A 17,548-nucleotide genomic window follows, 5' to 3' on the forward strand; every position below is an offset into this window, starting at 1 on the left:
AGGCCAGCCGAGGCCCACACTAAGGCCACAGCCCATGACCCATTCCTCCAACAGGGCACGCCATGCTGGGGGCCGGGGAGGCCAGAGCTCTAATGAGGACAGTAGCAGCCCCTGCCACACCCCAGTGCCTGGCCGCCCTTCACCCCAGGCGTCTGTGAGGAGGACAGTCCACAGACTGGGGTCTGAGCACTCGGCCGGAGGACTCGACCCACAAGCTGTGGGCTCCTGTCGACGCTGAAACACCATGGGCGATGACCAAGGACTTCGGGAGGGATTCTGTGCATCACCGAGCTCAGCTGGACAGAGGCCCCCCCACCGTCCCGAGACTTTCTCCACATGGGGAGAAAATGAAAAATGGAATAGCCAGGACCTTGACTCTCGGCTCAGTGAGGACACACAAGCAAGAGACATGAGGGTGCAGACCGAGGGGAGCAAACAACCAGGCAACATGGCCCTTGTCCACGGGAGAGAGGCGGGAGGACCCACTGCGGCCCGATGGCGTCCAGAGTGACCCACACCCAGAAGAAGGTGCTGGTGTTTCTATCTTCCCTCCAGGCGCTTGCTGGGTTCCCTCTCCTGTGCTCGGAGTCAGAGCACACACACTGCAATCTGCTGCAGTTACAAAAGCCTGAATTGGTGTTCAAATGAAACTAGTTCACGCCCACCTATCTAGAAGGTTCTGGACTGGATGGTCTCTGCCTGACATTCCAAGCGCACGAGGGCTTCCCGCACAGGAAAGGGAGAAGAGACACCCGACCCACGCTGCCTGGTGCCTGGGTGTGGCCTGAATCCCCTCCGGCACTAAGACGGAGCCTGAGGGAGCTCCTTCCCCAGTCCAGCATCGGCAGGGCGGCTGTGGGGGAGGGGCGCGGGACCCCATGGCATGTGCACCTCTGGCGCAGAGGGATTCTCGAGGCCACCGCTCAGGACGGACATCCTCAGGTGCGCCACAGGCCGCAGGAGGAGCCAGGGACAGCAGAGTGCTCCCCCGGAAGGAGCAGCTTGCTGGGCCAGGTGGCGAGGCCAGCCGAGAGGCTGCACCCCAGCACGCCGGCCCCCAGTCTCAGCTTGCCAAGATTCAGAAAACAAACTTTCCCCTAGAAGGTTCAGGCCAGATACAGCAGAGGACCTCACTCCACAGAACCACCCACGCAATTCCAAATCCAGAAGCCTCCACCAACACAAGGGAAACACAATCCTACCTACACGCCAACCAACTCCCAGGGCAACAGCCCAGCTGGGGAACCGGAGCTCGGGCTATCAAGCTCCTTCCACGAGCCCCCCTCGCCCCCCCCCCCCACAGCTGTGCCCAGCAGCTCTGCTGCAAGACCAAGACTCACACGCAGCAAAGGGCCTTCCCTCCTCCCACCAGGGACAGGAAGGCAGCCGAGGGCAGCAGGGGCGGCTCTGACAAGGCGGGGAGGGGCCCAAACATGGGAAAAACCCAGAAAAAGCCAAAAAGGACCCTCTGGACGACCCCAGTGGCCTCACTGCCCCCAAGTTAGAGTCACCAAATGAAACGGGGACGTCAGTCAAGTCTGAATTTCAGATACATGGTGAGTGATCCTTCAGTGTAAGTTTGTAATGAGAAAGTATTTGTGGTCTCCAGGAAATCTGAGAGTGTGGCCGGTCAGCCGGAAGCCCCCTGGCAGCCCCCACCTGGGGAGCTGCGGTCAGCCCGCCAGCAGGTGGCAGAACCGCAATCGGCGGACCCCCATGCCGGAGGCCTTCCGCCTGGCCCGCATGGGGAGGGCTGTCCGCACTCACGAGGGCCCCAGGCCCGGCCATCAGTGCCGGACCCACAGACAGGCCTGGGGGGGGGGGGTCCTGGGCGCCGCGAGCACGTGGTGGCCACGCGGGGCGGGGTTGGGGTACGTTACCTTCCTTCATGTTCGCAAACCGCTCCTTCAGCTGGTGATCCACCTCAGGACCAAAGGCAAAATTATTCACAAATATAACACTGCAAAATAATATTCCAGTTGAGTACGCTGAAGGCTCCGGTTCCCGACGCGCACGGAGTCCCGCGCGCACCACGTCGACCGCCTCCACCGCCAGCCCCCCAGCCCGGGGACGGGACCTAGGGCCCAGGGACGGGACCTGGGGCCCACGGGGCACTAGGGACAAGCAGGCTAGCAGTGGGTGCCCCCGCCGGCTCCTGGGATGTCCCTAGGGTGGGAATGCGGACAGCATAAATGTCACCCGGGCACAGAGGTGAGAGGGCACCCGGGCAGGAAGGCAGCACGGACTGCGTCAGGCCGCATTTCAGAGTGAGCCGCCCGAGGGCCTGCAGGGCCAGAGGCACAGTCCTCCTTCCTCCCCGCGCTGTCTGGCCCCGGGCGACGCAGGGGCCTCGGTCCGAGCACGCCACCTAGGGCGGGCGGCTAGGGAGGCCACTGCCCCACACTGGGCGTGCGGAGACGCCCCCTTCCTGCCCGCCCAGGCCCAGCTCGTGCCCACCGCCAGGCACTCTCTGAATGGCTACGCTACACAAACAGCCGTGCAGCTGCTCGTCTCAAGCCCCCCAGGTAGTACAGCTCCCGACCCAGCTGTGCGGCTCTTCCCTCCCACGCCAGTGCCTCCAGGTAACACCTGGCCACAAAGGGCAGAACTGCAGACAGAGGGTTCACGTCCTCTCTTGAAAGGGACAGAAGACACCCTGGGCTGATGGCCATCCCCTCGCTGCTTGTTTTGAGTCTCAACAGTTTAAAATCAAGATGTCTAGAAGCCATCAGAGCAACCAGGTAACGGAACAATCACAGAAGACCTGACCGGAGCGAGAACAGACACCAGACGCCAACGGGCAGAGTGGCAGGGAAGAAACATTAAAGACGCGGATCAAGCGCAGTGCGGTCTACCTGTGCCACCACGCAGAAAAGATGAGGATGGGAGGCTTTAGGCTGGGGTGCGGGTGACCTGGGGAGCCAAGGGACAGGGCCCTGACAAGACAGCCGGGCAGGACAATCTCTCACAGGGAGCGAGGCTGGCCTGTCCTAGTCCCTACTCGGGGACAGAGCCTGGGAAGACAGGATGTGAGCCAGTAAAGGCCCTGGGGACGGCTCTGATGGAGGAAGGGTGCTCCGAAGGCACCCGCCCTTCCATCTCACGCACAAGGAGTCAGAAGCAGAGAGTCCCTAACAAGAAAGGGGCTGGGAGGGGAGGGGACACCCCCTCCAGGAAGCAGAGCACGCGGGGGGACATCAAGGGGACGCTCTCCTGTCACAAAAGCCTATTTCCAATCTGCCTGCAGGACAAGGGGCAGACGAGGCCCGGGGGACAGTGCCTTCCCCGTGAGCTCTCACATCACCAGGGTGACCACAAGATGGGACACTTTGGCCCAGATGCTGCTGGCCAGTGCTAAGCACTGGAGAGCCCCAGAACCCCACAGATGGGGACACCCACGGGGCCAGCAGAAGTCTCTCAGGAATAGGGGGAAAACCTGGCCAGTAGGGGACAGCAGAGCAGACCCGTCTCAGATGAGGACTTCTCATGGGACAGCCACAAAGGGAGATGCTCTGGAAAGAGCAGCACCCAGCGTCTATCTGCCCCCAGGAGTCAGACAGTGGGGACTGTGGGGCAACAGGCAGTATGTGCCTGAAGGAACAACAGGGAGAGGCCAGACGGCAAGGTCCCCCAAAACAGTGGGCCACCATCGGCAAGGCAAGGCTGACTTCTCCCCAGGAAGATGGCTCTGGGGTGTGCAACAACTCTCAGGTCCCCGAGCTTCCAGCGGTCTCCAGCGGACTGCAGCACCCCCGGCCTGAGGCCAGGGGAAGGGCTGCAGACCAACCTCAGGCCCACAGCGGAGGCAGAGAAACAGCCCTGCCCCCACACCCCACTGGGGGAGGTGTGGACACAGCAAAAAACCTGCATGCTGGGCACAGGCTGCCTCACAGGCAGCCAGGGCACTGGCATGTGTGGGCCTCGAGCCACACCTGGCCCTGCCCTGGGGCCCTGGGTCTGGCTCCCAGGCCACCTACTCGGCTGCAGGCGAGGGACGGGGAGAGAAGGAGCTCCACCAGCCTCTGCCAGCCTCCGCCAGCCACCCCTCCCAGGCGCACTGCAGTGCGCCCCACGGCCACGCACCCTCCCTCGGGGCACCCGCCCGACCAGGCCCTACCTTGTGTTGGCAATCCGCTCTCTCCACTCTTCCGAGAGGAAGTCGCCTCTTTCCAGCTGAAAGGAAGAGAACAGGAGGGAGGCTGACTCAGGAGGCCTCACCCGGCTTCGCGCCCTGCCCACCCGCCGGCGGAGAGAAGATGAAATGAACGCAGTCACTGAAGTGGGGAGGTGTAAGACCGATGTGGTGGCGGCTCCAGGAGGTTCCCGCCCCACCAAAGGACGCACTGCGGTCACACAGAGCCAGGCGGGGGCAAGCCCGGGACACGGCCACATGGGGTTCCCAGGCTGCTGGCGGTTCTGGACGGAGGTGGGCCGGCTGGCCGGCCAGGGCTACCACGGAGAACAGTGGTCATACACTCGGCAGGCGCCCGGGCACACAGCACCGCCGGGGGAGAGAGAGCCAGCCCGGCACACAGCAAAGGCCAGGCCTGCTCTCTGCACCACGTTAGCGCCGGTGCGGCGGCTGACCCCGGCCTCCTGCGGGCTCGCTCACCTGACAGCAGCCCACCTGTGCCTTCAACATCAGCTCTCTGCACTGCGCTTGCAGCATGCTAATACGGCGACTCCAGGAGCACCCGGTTCTTAGTGACCGAGATGTCCGAACTGTGGCATTCAGCAAACCGAGACGTCTAAGTTCGTCATTCTTTGAAAACACTATTGCACCACGCCTCAGCGTGCCGAGGAGAAGCGAGCGCCCCCACGTCCCCACGAAAGCTGTGCGTGCGTGGTGTCAGCAGCAGGATTCAGAGGAGCCAAACGATGGAGACCATCCAAAACGTCCATCAACGCGTCCACCGCACATGGGAGCGTCCCTCGGCCGCGAGCAGGAGCAAGGCGCCCACCCGAGCTGCCCCGGGAAGGACCCGAGCCCACGACACTCAGGGAGGGAACCAGACACAGAAGGCCCCACGGCATGGGAGTCCACGTGTGTGACACGTCCAGAACAGGCTCCTTCACGGACGGGAAGGGGGCTGGCCGGGGCCGGGGGCTGGGGAGGGGATGGGGGGGTGACTACACTCACCTACACCCCTACGCATGCCGCGGGGTGACTAGGAACCCTCACTCTCCTCACGAAGACAGCATGAGCCCTCTGGGCACTAGGCCTGCTGTCACTCAGAAAGGGACAGAACAAAGACCCTGAGCAGAGACAGTCCAGCGAGCACTGCTCACCTGGTGCAGAGGCTGTGCGCCAGGCCAGGAGCCAATCCTACACCCTCCAGCGCATGCACAGAGACCATCCAGGGTATCATGTGGTGCACGTGACCGTGAAGGGCGCGGGGGGTGGGGAGAGGGGGCAGTTCCCCCAAACGCGCTCAGGCACCGTGGGGGGCTGCCCACAACCCAGCTGTCCTATCTCTGAATCCTCTCCCCACCTGTGGAGCTTTCTAAATCTGTCACACTCCAAGGACAGGCCTGCCGGGCCTCAGGAGTGACTCAAATCCACAGTCTTACTGGTGCTGTGAAAGAGAGAGCTTACGCGGCAGGCCTGAGACTTCCCTCCTCAGAGGCCGGCTCGCAAGGCTGGCCCTCGACGGCGCCTGGAACCGGACTCCGGCACCCTCTCTGGCGAGGGGCTCGGTCACTGAACCATCCGTGCAGACACAGGGTTCGTGCTGAGCACCTGCTCCCCTCCCGGAGTCGGGGGTCCTGGCCCGAGCCGGAGAGAGGGGCCAGCGAGACCGACCCCCACAGAGAACGCTGGGTCTCTGCCAGCCGCCTGGACACCACACCTCACACACGCGGTCCCATCTCATTTGGGGGAACTAAGTGCGTCCTGTGGGGCACCCCGGGAGAGGACTCTGGAAGCTCATGCCTGGCATCCCTGCCCCCACCCCTACACCGCTGTCCTGAGCTCATGTTGCTTCCTATCCTCTCTCTGTATAAACTACGGCCGTGGGGACGACCGTCTGCTGAGCCCTGGGGTCCTCCCGGCACATCCTGCCCCTGGGCCTGCTCCTGGGGACGGACACAGATGCCTGCAGCCACTTATCCACAGGGCCTCCCTCTCCTGGCAGCTCCCCAGTCCAGGCCGTGCTGTCTTAGGCCACAGCACCACTGCTGAGCTGAGGCAAGAAGACAGCCACTCTCCCAGGCTCTGCCTGCCTGGTCCCGTGGCAGCTCTGCTCTTGGCATGGGTGGGCTGTGACCCTCTGACAAAAGGGACTGGCTGAGTCGGCTGTGCTGCTGGAGGTGGTGGACCTGAGTTAACAGTGGCCAGAAAGATGTCTGTGGCCTTCCTGTGCCCCTGCCCAGGGACCCCATGAGCAGGCCCAGTGTCACTGAGACCTTCAAGTACGGAGAAATGGGAAGACATGCAGAAGGTCCCTGGCACACACAGGTGCAGAGGGCTTCGGTGCCCACGACCACCTATGCCACAGAGATCACTGGTCAGCGCGTGGCCCCAAGGCCGCAGGCAGATGCAGCAGGTGCAGCCCCACCCCCAGGCTGCCCCAGCTGGCCCCAGATGTGGTCCTGGAGGCAGTGCTCACCCCTGCACGGAACACACATGCTCTCCAGTAAGGGGAAAAGAACACCCACCTGCCGGTGACCCAACCCAGACCAAGACCAGAGGGGCAGGTGGACCAGCACTTCTAAGATGCATGGGGCCCCGGCTGACGTGGCCCAGCCACCCCAAGGGCCACACGGGCAGCATCCTGATGTGGACCTAGCTGGAGGGGCAGCAGGTGCCCTGGGGGAGGCCCTGCACACGTCCTGGAGAGCGAGGCCCCTGCCCTCGACACCCTGGCACCACCACCACAGCATACAGGGCTCATTATGAACAGCACAGCTACCAGGTTATGGGGGCTCCAGGGGCCTGGACGTCAGCCTGGGCGGGGAGTTGGACAGAGTATCTCCCAGGCAGAGGGGGCACCCTGAGGTGAGATAGACCCGCAGGCAGAAGCCAAGTGGAAGGAGGGCACAGGGGCTCTGACAGGAGGAAGCATGTAGGTGGGTAGGAAGGGTTTGGCGCCCGGGCACCGCTGGGCTGCAGGACAGGGAGGCGGGGGCTAAGGCTGGCAGGGTAAAGCCTGGCTGGGCGGCGCCTCTGCAAAGGCGGGAGGGGGACAGAGGAGGCAGCGGCCACCCGGGGATCCGCAGCCTGCAGAAGCAGGCTCTGGGGCTTGGAAAAGCACACTGGACTATTTTTAGACTCCTGTTGGCTCTGTTTCCTCTTAGGTTCTTAAGTAACAGGAGCAGGACTCTGTCCGCCAATAAGGACGCCTGGTCAAAGCCACAGAAAGCTGCTGGGAAGGTCTCACAAGACCCAGGACACGAGTTCCCGCCAAATGTGGGTGCTCACCAGTCAGCACACGCTTACCACGCCCCGCCGGAGCCCAGCGGGGTGCAACAGGACGCCCTCTGGAAACAGACAACAGAACAGCAGAGGCACGGCCGGCTGCCCGTCGTGCAGCCAGCTTTTTCCACACACCCACTGCCAAGGTCGTGCCCAAGTGTCCTTTGAGCCAAATTCCATTTGCAGCCACCTCTCCAGGGCCACGGCGGGGCCAGTGACCACTCTGCCCCACACAAGACCCAAGGAATGAGACGGTTTCACACGGGGAGCCCCTCCCGTGTGCCAACCACTGCACCGCCAGGCCCTGATGTGCCACTGAGCCAGGATGGAAACAAGAGAAAGAAAGAGGATGGCAGAAGGAGAAGTGGGCGGGCAGCGCCCCCAGCCTCACCCCTGCTCCTTGCCCCAGCCGTGAGGAGCATCCCAGACGCTAAAACCAGGCTGCGCACAAAGTCCCGGAGGCCGTGCCGAGAGCAACAGGGGACGCTTCTGAGAAATGTGGCGACACGACCTCTACGCCACGGGCTGGGGCTTTCTCACCAGAAGCAAGCAGTGGTTTAAAACGTGAAAACCTGCGTTTTAGGAAGTCCACTTAGGAATGCAGTCAGCATAAGAGCAGATGTGGGGGACCGCACGGGAAGAAGTTCCTTAAAATGGAGACCCACTGGACTTCCTGCGTGCTCAGCCCAAACGGCAGACCCCAGGGAGCCTCAGACATGGGGGTGGAAAATTCCAGAAGAAACTGCACCAGGAGACTGGGAAGAGAACCCACTCTGCCTGTGCACGTCCTGGCCCCAGAAACACAGAACACAAGCAGAGGGCGCGCCTCCTCCCCACAAGGGGCCAGCATCACCCCACACCTGAAAACGTCACACGGAAGGAGAACTACCGGCCGGGACCTCTCGTGGACGCAGACGCAAGCTCAACAACACAGGTGCAGCGGAAATGCAACACCGTGTGAAAACCACCGCGCACTGCGACCCGACTGGACTCACCGGGGCACGGAAGGCCAGAGGGACACCCCTGCTCGCCACATCAACAGGCCAAAGAAAGATCCCAGGAGCGTGTCAACACACGCGGGAAAGGCATTCAACAAACTGCAACACCCGTTCATGATGAAGAATCTCAGCAAAATAAGAACAGAGGGGAACTGCGTCCACTTGCTAAAGAACACCCACAAAATACCTACAAACTCACATCACCTCCGTGATGAGAAAGTTGAAGCTTTCCCAGTAAGGTCAGGAATAAGGCCACAGTGCCCCTCTCACCACCAGCTTTTGGCAGTATACCGTACATACCAGCTGTTAACACTGGCTCGTGCAATAAGACAAGAAAAATAAAACATACACAGATTGGGAAGGAAGACATAAAACTGCCTCTGTTCACAGACGACACGATCATCTATGCAGTTAATTTGAAAGAATTCAGAAAAACAAACAAACCTGGAGCTAATACGCGATTACAGCAACATTCCAAGGTAAAAGTATTATTATACATTAATATGCAACAAAGGTCAGTTGCTTTCCTGTAAACTAGCAATGGACAAGTGGAATTTGAAATTAAAAAGACAATATCATTTATACAGGCACCAAGAAAGACAGAGAGACTGACTTCAGTATAAATCTAACAAAATGTGTACGAGGTCTACATGAGGCAAAGTACCAAGCTCTGATGCATGACACTGGTGAGGGAGAGGCAGGCCGTGTCGGACACAGGAAGACACGACACTGTCCGGAGCAGCTGTGCCAGCTCAGTGCCATCCCGCCCCTGCCCCCACAAACCGACTCTACGCCAACTCCACGGTTTATCTGGGGAAGTAAAAGGCCCACAGTGGCCGACACAGTGTGGAAGGAGAAGAACAAGGTCAGAGGACAGGCGAACGCTGCCTGAGTGAAGACACGCTACAGAGCCACAGGAACAGTGACAGTGTGGGCTGGTGAGGGAGCAGACAGAAAGACAGACAGAGGAGCAAGAGCAGAGTCTGAAACCATGGGGCTGAAACAGCTGGGCCGCCATGTGCAAAAGAAAAGATCCAGGTGCCGCCCTCACAGCCTCACGGCCCTATACATAAAACACAGCTATGAAACTCCCAGAAGACACTAAGTAGCAAGTGTGGGTGGCCTAGCGTGTGGCAATGACCTTCAAACACTACAGCGCAGGCATGACCCACGAAAGGAGAAGCCATCAGGCTGTCCTAAGGAAGGGGAAACTCCCCCTTCCCCTTCTCTCCACACCCCAACCGACCTCCAGCCTGTCATCGCATGACTTATTCTAGTTCTCTAATGCAACAAGGAACACCGGTTCCAGCTCAACAGTCAACACCCCATGGGATGGCTTGCTCTGGGCTGCTGACAACAGACAGGGCAAGAGGTGAACACTTGTAAGAAATCTCCGGGAGGGAGGAGCGACAGGGCCGGCCAGGGAACCAAGTGGAATCTCAGTGATTTGGGCCTTGAGCTCTGGGTATGTGCAGATAATGACCTGAGATGGGAAGAGAAAGATGAATTAAAGATCCGGTTTGGACACACTCTGTCTGTGGTGTCCCTGCCATGGCCAAGTGGGTGCAGGCTACACGGCCGCAGCGTGTCCGCAGCAACAGAAAGAGTAGGGGACGAGTCTTGGGCCCAGACACAGGTTTCAAGGTGTAACACAGATGCCCCGGACAGGAGCAGACAGAGGACAGGGGTCTAGAACCCCAGCCGGACAAGGAATGTGGGCATCGCAAGGCTGGGCCGATCTATGGAGGCTGAGGCGCAGCAGCAGCCAGGAGAGCTGGGGGTGTGTGCCGCCCCAAACCTGAGCCTCGCCAGGAGGGTGACTCACCGGCTGGGTCACACGCTGCCAGGAAGGCAAGGAGAAGATGCCTTCTCATCCACCCTCCGCTGCCCAGCCCCGTGCCGCTGCCGTGACAGACATATGCACGACACCGAAGGAGGGCGCCCTGAGACCGCCAGGTGCCTGGAGACACGCTGCACGCGACTGCCTTCATTTGGCTGAGGGCTGGGGGAAAAGGGCGCCGCCACGTGCCACGTCTGTCCTCAGAGAGCACGGGGCAGGAGTAGCTGTAGCCCCTGGAGGAGGCCCAGAGAGGGCAAAGAGCCAGGAAAGGGAGGAGGGTATTGGTGATGCCGAGCGGGCCTTCCCTTCCACAGCGCCGTGCTCCACGGGGGGCAAGGACGGGCAGGGAGGGCGTCCCTGGGAGGGAAGAACGGCGGGTCAGAGGGGGAGGAGGAGGCACAGAAATGGAGCTGGGTTGTTAGCCACAGGGGCATGGAGCGATGGCACTCACTGTGTATTCTGCATGCTTTTTTCCATACCATTTCATCCACTTCCTGAACTCTCGGTCCATGGTCTGCAAGGGAATGATCCGACAGCCCGTCAGTGGCTCCCCGAGGCCCCTTCCTACCCGCCTCCCTAGGGACAACCTGGGACTGCCCTTCGAGAAGCAGCCCCGGATGACCCTGGGGGTTGCAGGGGAGGACAGACTGTAGGACCTGCAGAGTCCACCAGATGTGCAGGCCACACACTCTAAAGACATTTCTGGAGTTGCACCTACTGCCCAAACCCCACTGACACCACCCCAGGGGGCCCAGCTGGGGGAGACGAGGCTGGAACCCTTTCTGGCAGCACACGGTGGGGCCCAGATGTGCATGCAGAGCGCAAGCAGCCCCTCGGACCGCCCACCTCGTTCTGTCCTTCCCTCCTCACACCCCATGGGTCACGGCAAACAAAGGTCTGAAAGCAAAGAGACACACGCACACACCTGTGCCCCACTCCAGAGTCACTCACCTCCGCGTACTTGGCTGGGATGTCGGCTTTCTCCACGCCATAGTGATGCTTGCAGTTGGTGGCTGCGGCGACCTGCAGCACGACCTGGCCCACTCCTTCAGAGAGAGAGCGGGACCGTCAGACGCAGCCCCTGAGGCAGGGGCTCCACCTACCTGGAGTCGAGGCCCAGCCCAGGCAGGTGCTGGCCATGGGGGCAACAGGCAGAGACCACTGGCTCTCCAAGAAGAGACGAGCACTCTCCAAGGTCACTGAGGAAATGCCAATGACCCAGGCCGTGAGCCGAGCCCCCGGTAGGGGGACGGCCGTCTGGCCCACCCTGCCTCACACAGACCACACTCCGGGGCTCCCGCCATGGTGACCTGCTGTCTACAGCACCTGCGTGGCATCGACTGTGCAGCCGCAACTCCACGAGACGCAGTAACGCCTCTGGAAGGCTCCCAGGTTACCGCCACAGCACGGCCCAGCCGGCCGGATCTGAAAGCCCTGAGAACACCCCTTGATACTCGGCATCGACTGGGGTTCGGTGCAGCTGGGAGATAGCAGGAGAAGCCCCACCCACCAGCAACGGGGTCTCCAAACCACTGTCATGCACTGGCCTCGCCGTGCGGCCCAACAAGCGGGCTGAAAGCACCAACGTGCCCGGCTGCGCTCGTCACGAGGGGCCGTGCATGCACGCTTTGGGGTGGCTGGCGCTCAGACCTCAGTGCGCCAGGAAGCTTTGCCAACGGTCTCCCCTCCTACCTGGGTCAGTCATATCTCTCAGATAACATGCCAGCAGCCTTCTGAGTTTGCACTTTGAATAGAATATATTAAAAAAATAAAGACAAGCACACCGGGGCACCTGGCTGGCTTGGTCGGTGGGGAACGTGACTCCCAATCTCGGGGCCATGAGTTCAAGCCCCATGTCGGGGTAGAAGTTACTTGAACAAACAAAAAATCTTAAAGAAAGAAACAAAGAAAACAGGCCCACTACTTAAAAACACAGGGTAAATGGCAAGGCTGATGGCGAGAGGACACAAGGGTCGTGGCCAGGGGACGGGGGTGGGGTAGGGTGGTAAGAGCCGGACATGAGGAGCTGGGCAGGTGCTTTCCAAAACTCCTAAACCTTTCAGTACACGCAGATAAGTTCTGTGGCCTTTTAGGTAACTGACTTTTGACGCATATGAATTCTTTTTTTCTTTCTTTCTTTTTTGTTTTTTTTAGAGCACGCACATGCACACACACAAAGCAGGGGCAGAGGGACAGAGAATCTCAAGCAGACTCCCCGCTGAATGCGAAGCCCGACACAGGGCTCAATCTCACAACCCTGAAATCATAACCTGAGCCGAAACCAAGAGTTGGACCCTCAACTGACCGAGCCCCTGGCGCCCCTAAGTGTGCGCATTCTTATTAAAGTATGAATTGCGTGCTTAAAAAGACTCAGACTAACGATGACTTCAAAAAAGTGGTCCTCGCCCGGTGTGCTGGGCCCTTTTCCAAGCGCCAAGGCTGTGCCGGCTTGAGACGGGACGCTGAGTCTGCCGCAGCACAAGGTTCGGTGTCAAAACAAGGTCACATCCGGGTGGCAGAGCCACCCCAGAGAAGGGCTGTGCATGGGGCTCCTAGGGCAGGCTGACAGCCGGCCACCTCATCAGCCCTGTCACCCCAACACGTCCCATCCGGAATCGAGCAACCTGAGGGATCTGTCTATTCAGTACAGTCTGTAGTCCGTCACGTGGACACCTGCTAGGCCACACTGAGGACAGGCCCCTGCCCTTAGGAGCCTGCTCCACTCTGGGGCCAGAGGACCACCATACACAAAGAAGGGGGGCGGCTAGTGAGAGCCGGGGAATGGGGGGAGGGGGCGAAGACACCCAGCAACGTGCGGGACTGGTCTGCAGGGGTCACGGGGGTCCCCTCTAAGCCAAGAACAGGTCCAGCAACGCGAGGAGGGGTGAGAGACAGGGAGGGGCCCTTGGGAGCACGACGACCCAGCTTCTCCTCTGCACAGAGCACAGGCTTGGCGCAGAGAGGGGCAGCCCCGCGTCGGGGGCTGTGGGCGACCCGGGGTGCTGACTGAGCCGCCCCCTCCATCTCCAGGGGCCAGGGAGGCTGGCGGTGCTCACAGCACAGCCTGCCCACACTCACCACTGCCCAGGTCCACAAACAGGTCGTCCTCGGTCATCTTGATCTCATCGATCATCTGCGCGACCAAGTCAAAGGAGGTCTCCCCGTACACCTCCGGGGAGAAGGGCTCGTAGTTGTTGAGCTTCTCGGGGTCCGTCACCGAGTGGTTGTAGACCTGCTGCAGGATGTGCCGCAGGAGCCCGTTGGACGGCCGCGTGTTCAGTTTCATGGGCTGCGTGGTTCCCTTCCACTAGCACAGCAGAGAAAGCACCACACACATCACAGGCGGCCGTCCACCCCGGCACCTGCCGGCCGCTGCCCACGCCGGACAACGGTGCTCATGCTCGCGGGCAGCCGCCCACGCCGCCCCACTAGACATGAGAGGTCGTTAGCCTCGGCTACCCTGCAACCCTGGCCTCAGAGCTGCACCTTCACCTGAAAGTCTGTCTGGGCAAGAAACGGGCCAAGAGCCACAGAAAGAACCAGAGCCTTCCGGGTCCTTGTCAGGACCCTACGGGCTTGATCTCTGCCCTAGGGGAGAGAACTGAGCCTGCATCCCGTTTAGCTCATGCTGGCCCAAGGACAAAGTCCTCAGGCTCCCAGCCCTGGGGCGCCACTGAGGCCTGGTGCCCTAACCCCTCACGGTCCACCCCCTTTCGACTCACGGCAGCTGCCCTTCAGCCACCTGCAGCCTGTGATGGCAGCACTGACAGCTGCAGAGGGCCTTCCCAGCCTGGGGCCAAGCCACCGCCGTGCAGGGCACTAGAGGCTGCATGGCCTGGCCACCATGAGCCGCCCAGGTCAGCCCCAAGCCTCAGGCCCCACCTCCTGCCCAGGACAAAACCGAGGGGAGGACTCTGGTCCGAGGCAGTGGCGGGGCGGGGACGCAGAGCTGACACCCAGAACTTCTCTGAACCCCAGGTCCCTTGCACAGGACGTCAGAAAATATTCGTCTGACTCAGCATCCCTCTCCCCTCCCGTCAGTAATAGTGATGGGGATGACTGCCCAGAGAGCCCAGGCTAGCCCGTGCAAGGCCCTCGGAGCTGCATGGCCCGACATCCTGCCATAGCCTCCCCTGACAGCAAGGCTCCTGCCAGAGAACTCCCACCCCCACTAGGAGCCCACACTGCCTAGACAGTGGAACGTCCTTAGAAACAGGAGTGATGCGCTCTCTGCAACTGCTTTCGCAGCATGGCCTGTTCTTTGCCAGGTGAAGGCTCCCCAGGTCCCAGCATGGTGGCAGAGGGAGGTGAGAGCCCCAGGCCTCTCCATAAACAGAATACCCCAAAGGGATGGCAGGAGAACACTCACAACACAGCTGGCTGAGGGACCGGAGAAGCCCCGGGCAAGCTGCTGACCGCACCTGCCTGTCTCAGCCCATGGGGACAAGGCACCAACATGAAGGTCCGTATGCACTCAAGACCCCAGGGATGAGCACTCAGCATGGCGGGGGAAGAGGACACACCCCACCCTCAGGCCGGCCCCAACAGCGGCTCCCAGACACCTCCCACTGGTGGTCAGCAGTGGCCGGCCCCACGCCACACGTGTGAGCCCACACACTCCAGGGTGGTCTGCAGGGGTCTGCGAGGCGTGTCGTTAAAACCACCCAGGAAACGTGATGGGCAGCTGGGTGAGCACCCCTGCACAGGCGCCCGACAAGCAGATGCACGTGAGGTGAGGCCAGAGGCCACCTACCAGCTGGTGGATGCTGTCGATGGCGCGGTTGTATTTGTCACAGAGCCTCTGCATGCTTTCAAAGCTGAAAAGGCAAGGGAAAGACGCCGGTCACTGCAGAGCTCAGAACAAGCCACAGGGGGCCTGGCAGGCCGTTCAGGAGGGACGGCTCCTGCACAGGCAGAGCCAGCTCTCGCCTGGTGGGAAGGCAGAGGTCGCAGGGCACCAAGGAGAACCACGAGCGGGCAACAAGGCTGAGCCCAGAGTCTGGGGCTGAGGCAGTTTTTGGCTGCGTGGCCAAATCGTGTACCTCGGGGCAGCCTGCGGAGGTTGCGGTTCATGGGCCAAACCCAAGGTCAGTGGTGTGTCAGGTGAGAGAAGGGGCTCTGCACAGCCTTCATAAAGCACTTCGGCTGGGACCAGACTGGCCCTGACTCCCCACCCAGTGGGCTGGACAGAAATTTCACCTGCTCCCCCAGCCGGACCCGTAGCCCAGGGCCGCATGCACGGGCCTTACAAGGTCTTCCCTCCAGGGCCGGAAGAAGCCTCCATCTCAGCCCCAACTTGATGGGCACAGGGGCCACCCTGACTTAGCTGGATCCTTTTACTTCCGTGGCCCGCCCCTCCGGAAGAGCAACAGAGCCCATTGCTGCTCTTGGGGTCCTGCGTTTGCCATAGGAGCCCGGGGGCTGCTGTGTCACAGTCCTTTATGAGGACCCATCACGCTCTGGTAGTGGCTGCCCCTCCCGCTCGCTCCCCACGTCTCTCGCAGAAAGGGCCCCTCACTCTCCTGGCAGAAGAGGACACGGCCCAACACCCGCCCGCAGACTCCAACATTCTCAAAGATGTGCAGGCAGCACGTGGCAGGTGCCTAATGAGAGCCCGCTTGGGAGTTTTTCAATGAGACTGGACTGTCCCAAGCCCCACCATGTTTACTCCAGGGATGACTTTCAATGCAATGCCCTAACCCAGAAGGTCCCCCAGGACTGACTCTGCCTCCAGGAGACACTGTGCAACGTCTGGGGACATCTGGGGACATTCTGGGGTGCTCCTGGCATTGAAGGGGTGGGTGAGGGATGCTGCACGGCCTGTGACAGTGCCCGGGACACCCCACAGAGAATGACCTGCCTGACGTGAGCAGTGCCGGGGGGACGTGCTGTGAGGTCTGCGCTGTGCTGAGGGGACGTCAGCTGGGGGGGCTCTGTCTAGAACACCTACACGCACACACAGCGGCAAGGAGGCATCCTCCCGGAGCCAGATGCCAGGAGCCTGGGACTGGTCCCTCCACACTCGGACCACGCCGTGTGCACCCCAAGCTGCCCACCCCACTGCCCCCGGCATCTTCGCTGACCACCCACCCCTCATCCTCGGTCCCAGATTTAACCCAAGAGCTCACGTGCACCTTTTCTTTACAACAGAAAAAAAAAGATTCAACTGAGCTGGCTCCCCGACGGCAAGTCCAAGGTCCCCCATAGGACAGCACGACAGAAAAGCGGGAGAAGTGGAGAGCGAGCGAGAAGAGTAGCCACTATCAAAGTGAGATGGGTCCTCACAAAGGACAGTGACGCAGTGGCCCCCGGGCTCCTGTGGCAAACTCAGGACCCCAAGAGCAACGATGAGCTCTGCCGTTCTTCGAGAGGGGCGAGCCACAGACGCAGGCTGGACACAGGCGGTACAGGCGCTCTAGCCCCCTCCCCCGCTAAGCGCCGGGCCAGGCGGGGTCACAAGGAAGCAGGACCTGGCAGTCCGCAGCCCCGGCAATGCCCCAGTGTCTGAGTGACACTCCTTGGCCCTCCTAATTTGCAAAATGAAAGATCCAAGATCTCTGGCTCCTAGTTTCTCAAGCCGCCCTCAGGGGAAAACCATGGCACTACTTTGTAATTTGATTTCCTTGTGGTTCCCCTCACCTTCCACAGCTGTGAGCCACCCAGGCCCATCCCTGGAAGGGTGTGCAAACGCTGTGGGCCGGCCCTACCGCCACCTTGCTTGAGAGAAACAAGGATCTCCCACCACGAACCTGATTCTGAGGCCACACCGGCCCCTCAGGTGGATGCCTCCAGACTGGCCACCCAATCCCAGTCTTTTCTAAGCCAACTGAGTATGGAGGGAAAGAACCTCAAACACCCCCCTGCAAACATCTTAGAGCAAAATGATCCTGAAAAACACTGGCCGCTCTCGGCCAGGCCCAGAGCAATCACCCGTTATTAAAGGTGTGTTCCACTGGCCAAATGACTGACGTCCAAGGGTCAGCAGCCGTATGCACCCTCACCCTGGGAGCAAGAGAGTGCACCCCAGTCCTTGGTGTGGGCCCACACTGCCAGATGCACGCACACCACCCGAGCCCACGGGGCCTGGCTGCTCTGTGTGAGGAGTGAGCACAGTTCTCTTTTTTCTCAACTGCTGGGCCAATTATTAAATGGGGAACAAGACAGGAGGCCAGGGGAATGGGATCAGGGCTGGCGAGCAGACCAAGAAGTCCCTAAACAGAAACGTGAGACTGGGTCGACAACACCTGGGTGCCAGGTCCTGTTAGGGGCCCCGGGCTTCTCTGGACTGTGCTCCTT

General features: G+C 60.9%; 1 protein-coding gene across 1 annotated transcript in view; it reads right to left on the bottom strand.

The window, feature by feature from the left end:
- The window catches only part of DOT1L (DOT1 like histone lysine methyltransferase), a 65,540-nt gene that overhangs the window by 22,481 nt on the left and 25,511 nt on the right, over positions 1-17,548 (bottom strand). The window contains exons 4-9 of the mRNA XM_040629775.1: positions 15,006-15,069; positions 13,331-13,559; positions 11,204-11,298; positions 10,704-10,766; positions 4,118-4,173; positions 1,881-1,960 (exon numbers count right to left, since the gene is read on the bottom strand). Of these exons, the coding sequence (XP_040485709.1) occupies positions 1,881-1,960; positions 4,118-4,173; positions 10,704-10,766; positions 11,204-11,298; positions 13,331-13,559; positions 15,006-15,069 (587 nt within the window). The remainder of the gene's footprint in view (positions 1-1,880; positions 1,961-4,117; positions 4,174-10,703; positions 10,767-11,203; positions 11,299-13,330; positions 13,560-15,005; positions 15,070-17,548) is intronic.

Source organism: Ursus maritimus, unplaced genomic scaffold (assembly GCF_017311325.1).
Source record: "Ursus maritimus isolate PB19 unplaced genomic scaffold, ASM1731132v1 scaffold_14, whole genome shotgun sequence".
Classification (NCBI taxonomy): Eukaryota; Metazoa; Chordata; class Mammalia; order Carnivora; family Ursidae; genus Ursus; species Ursus maritimus.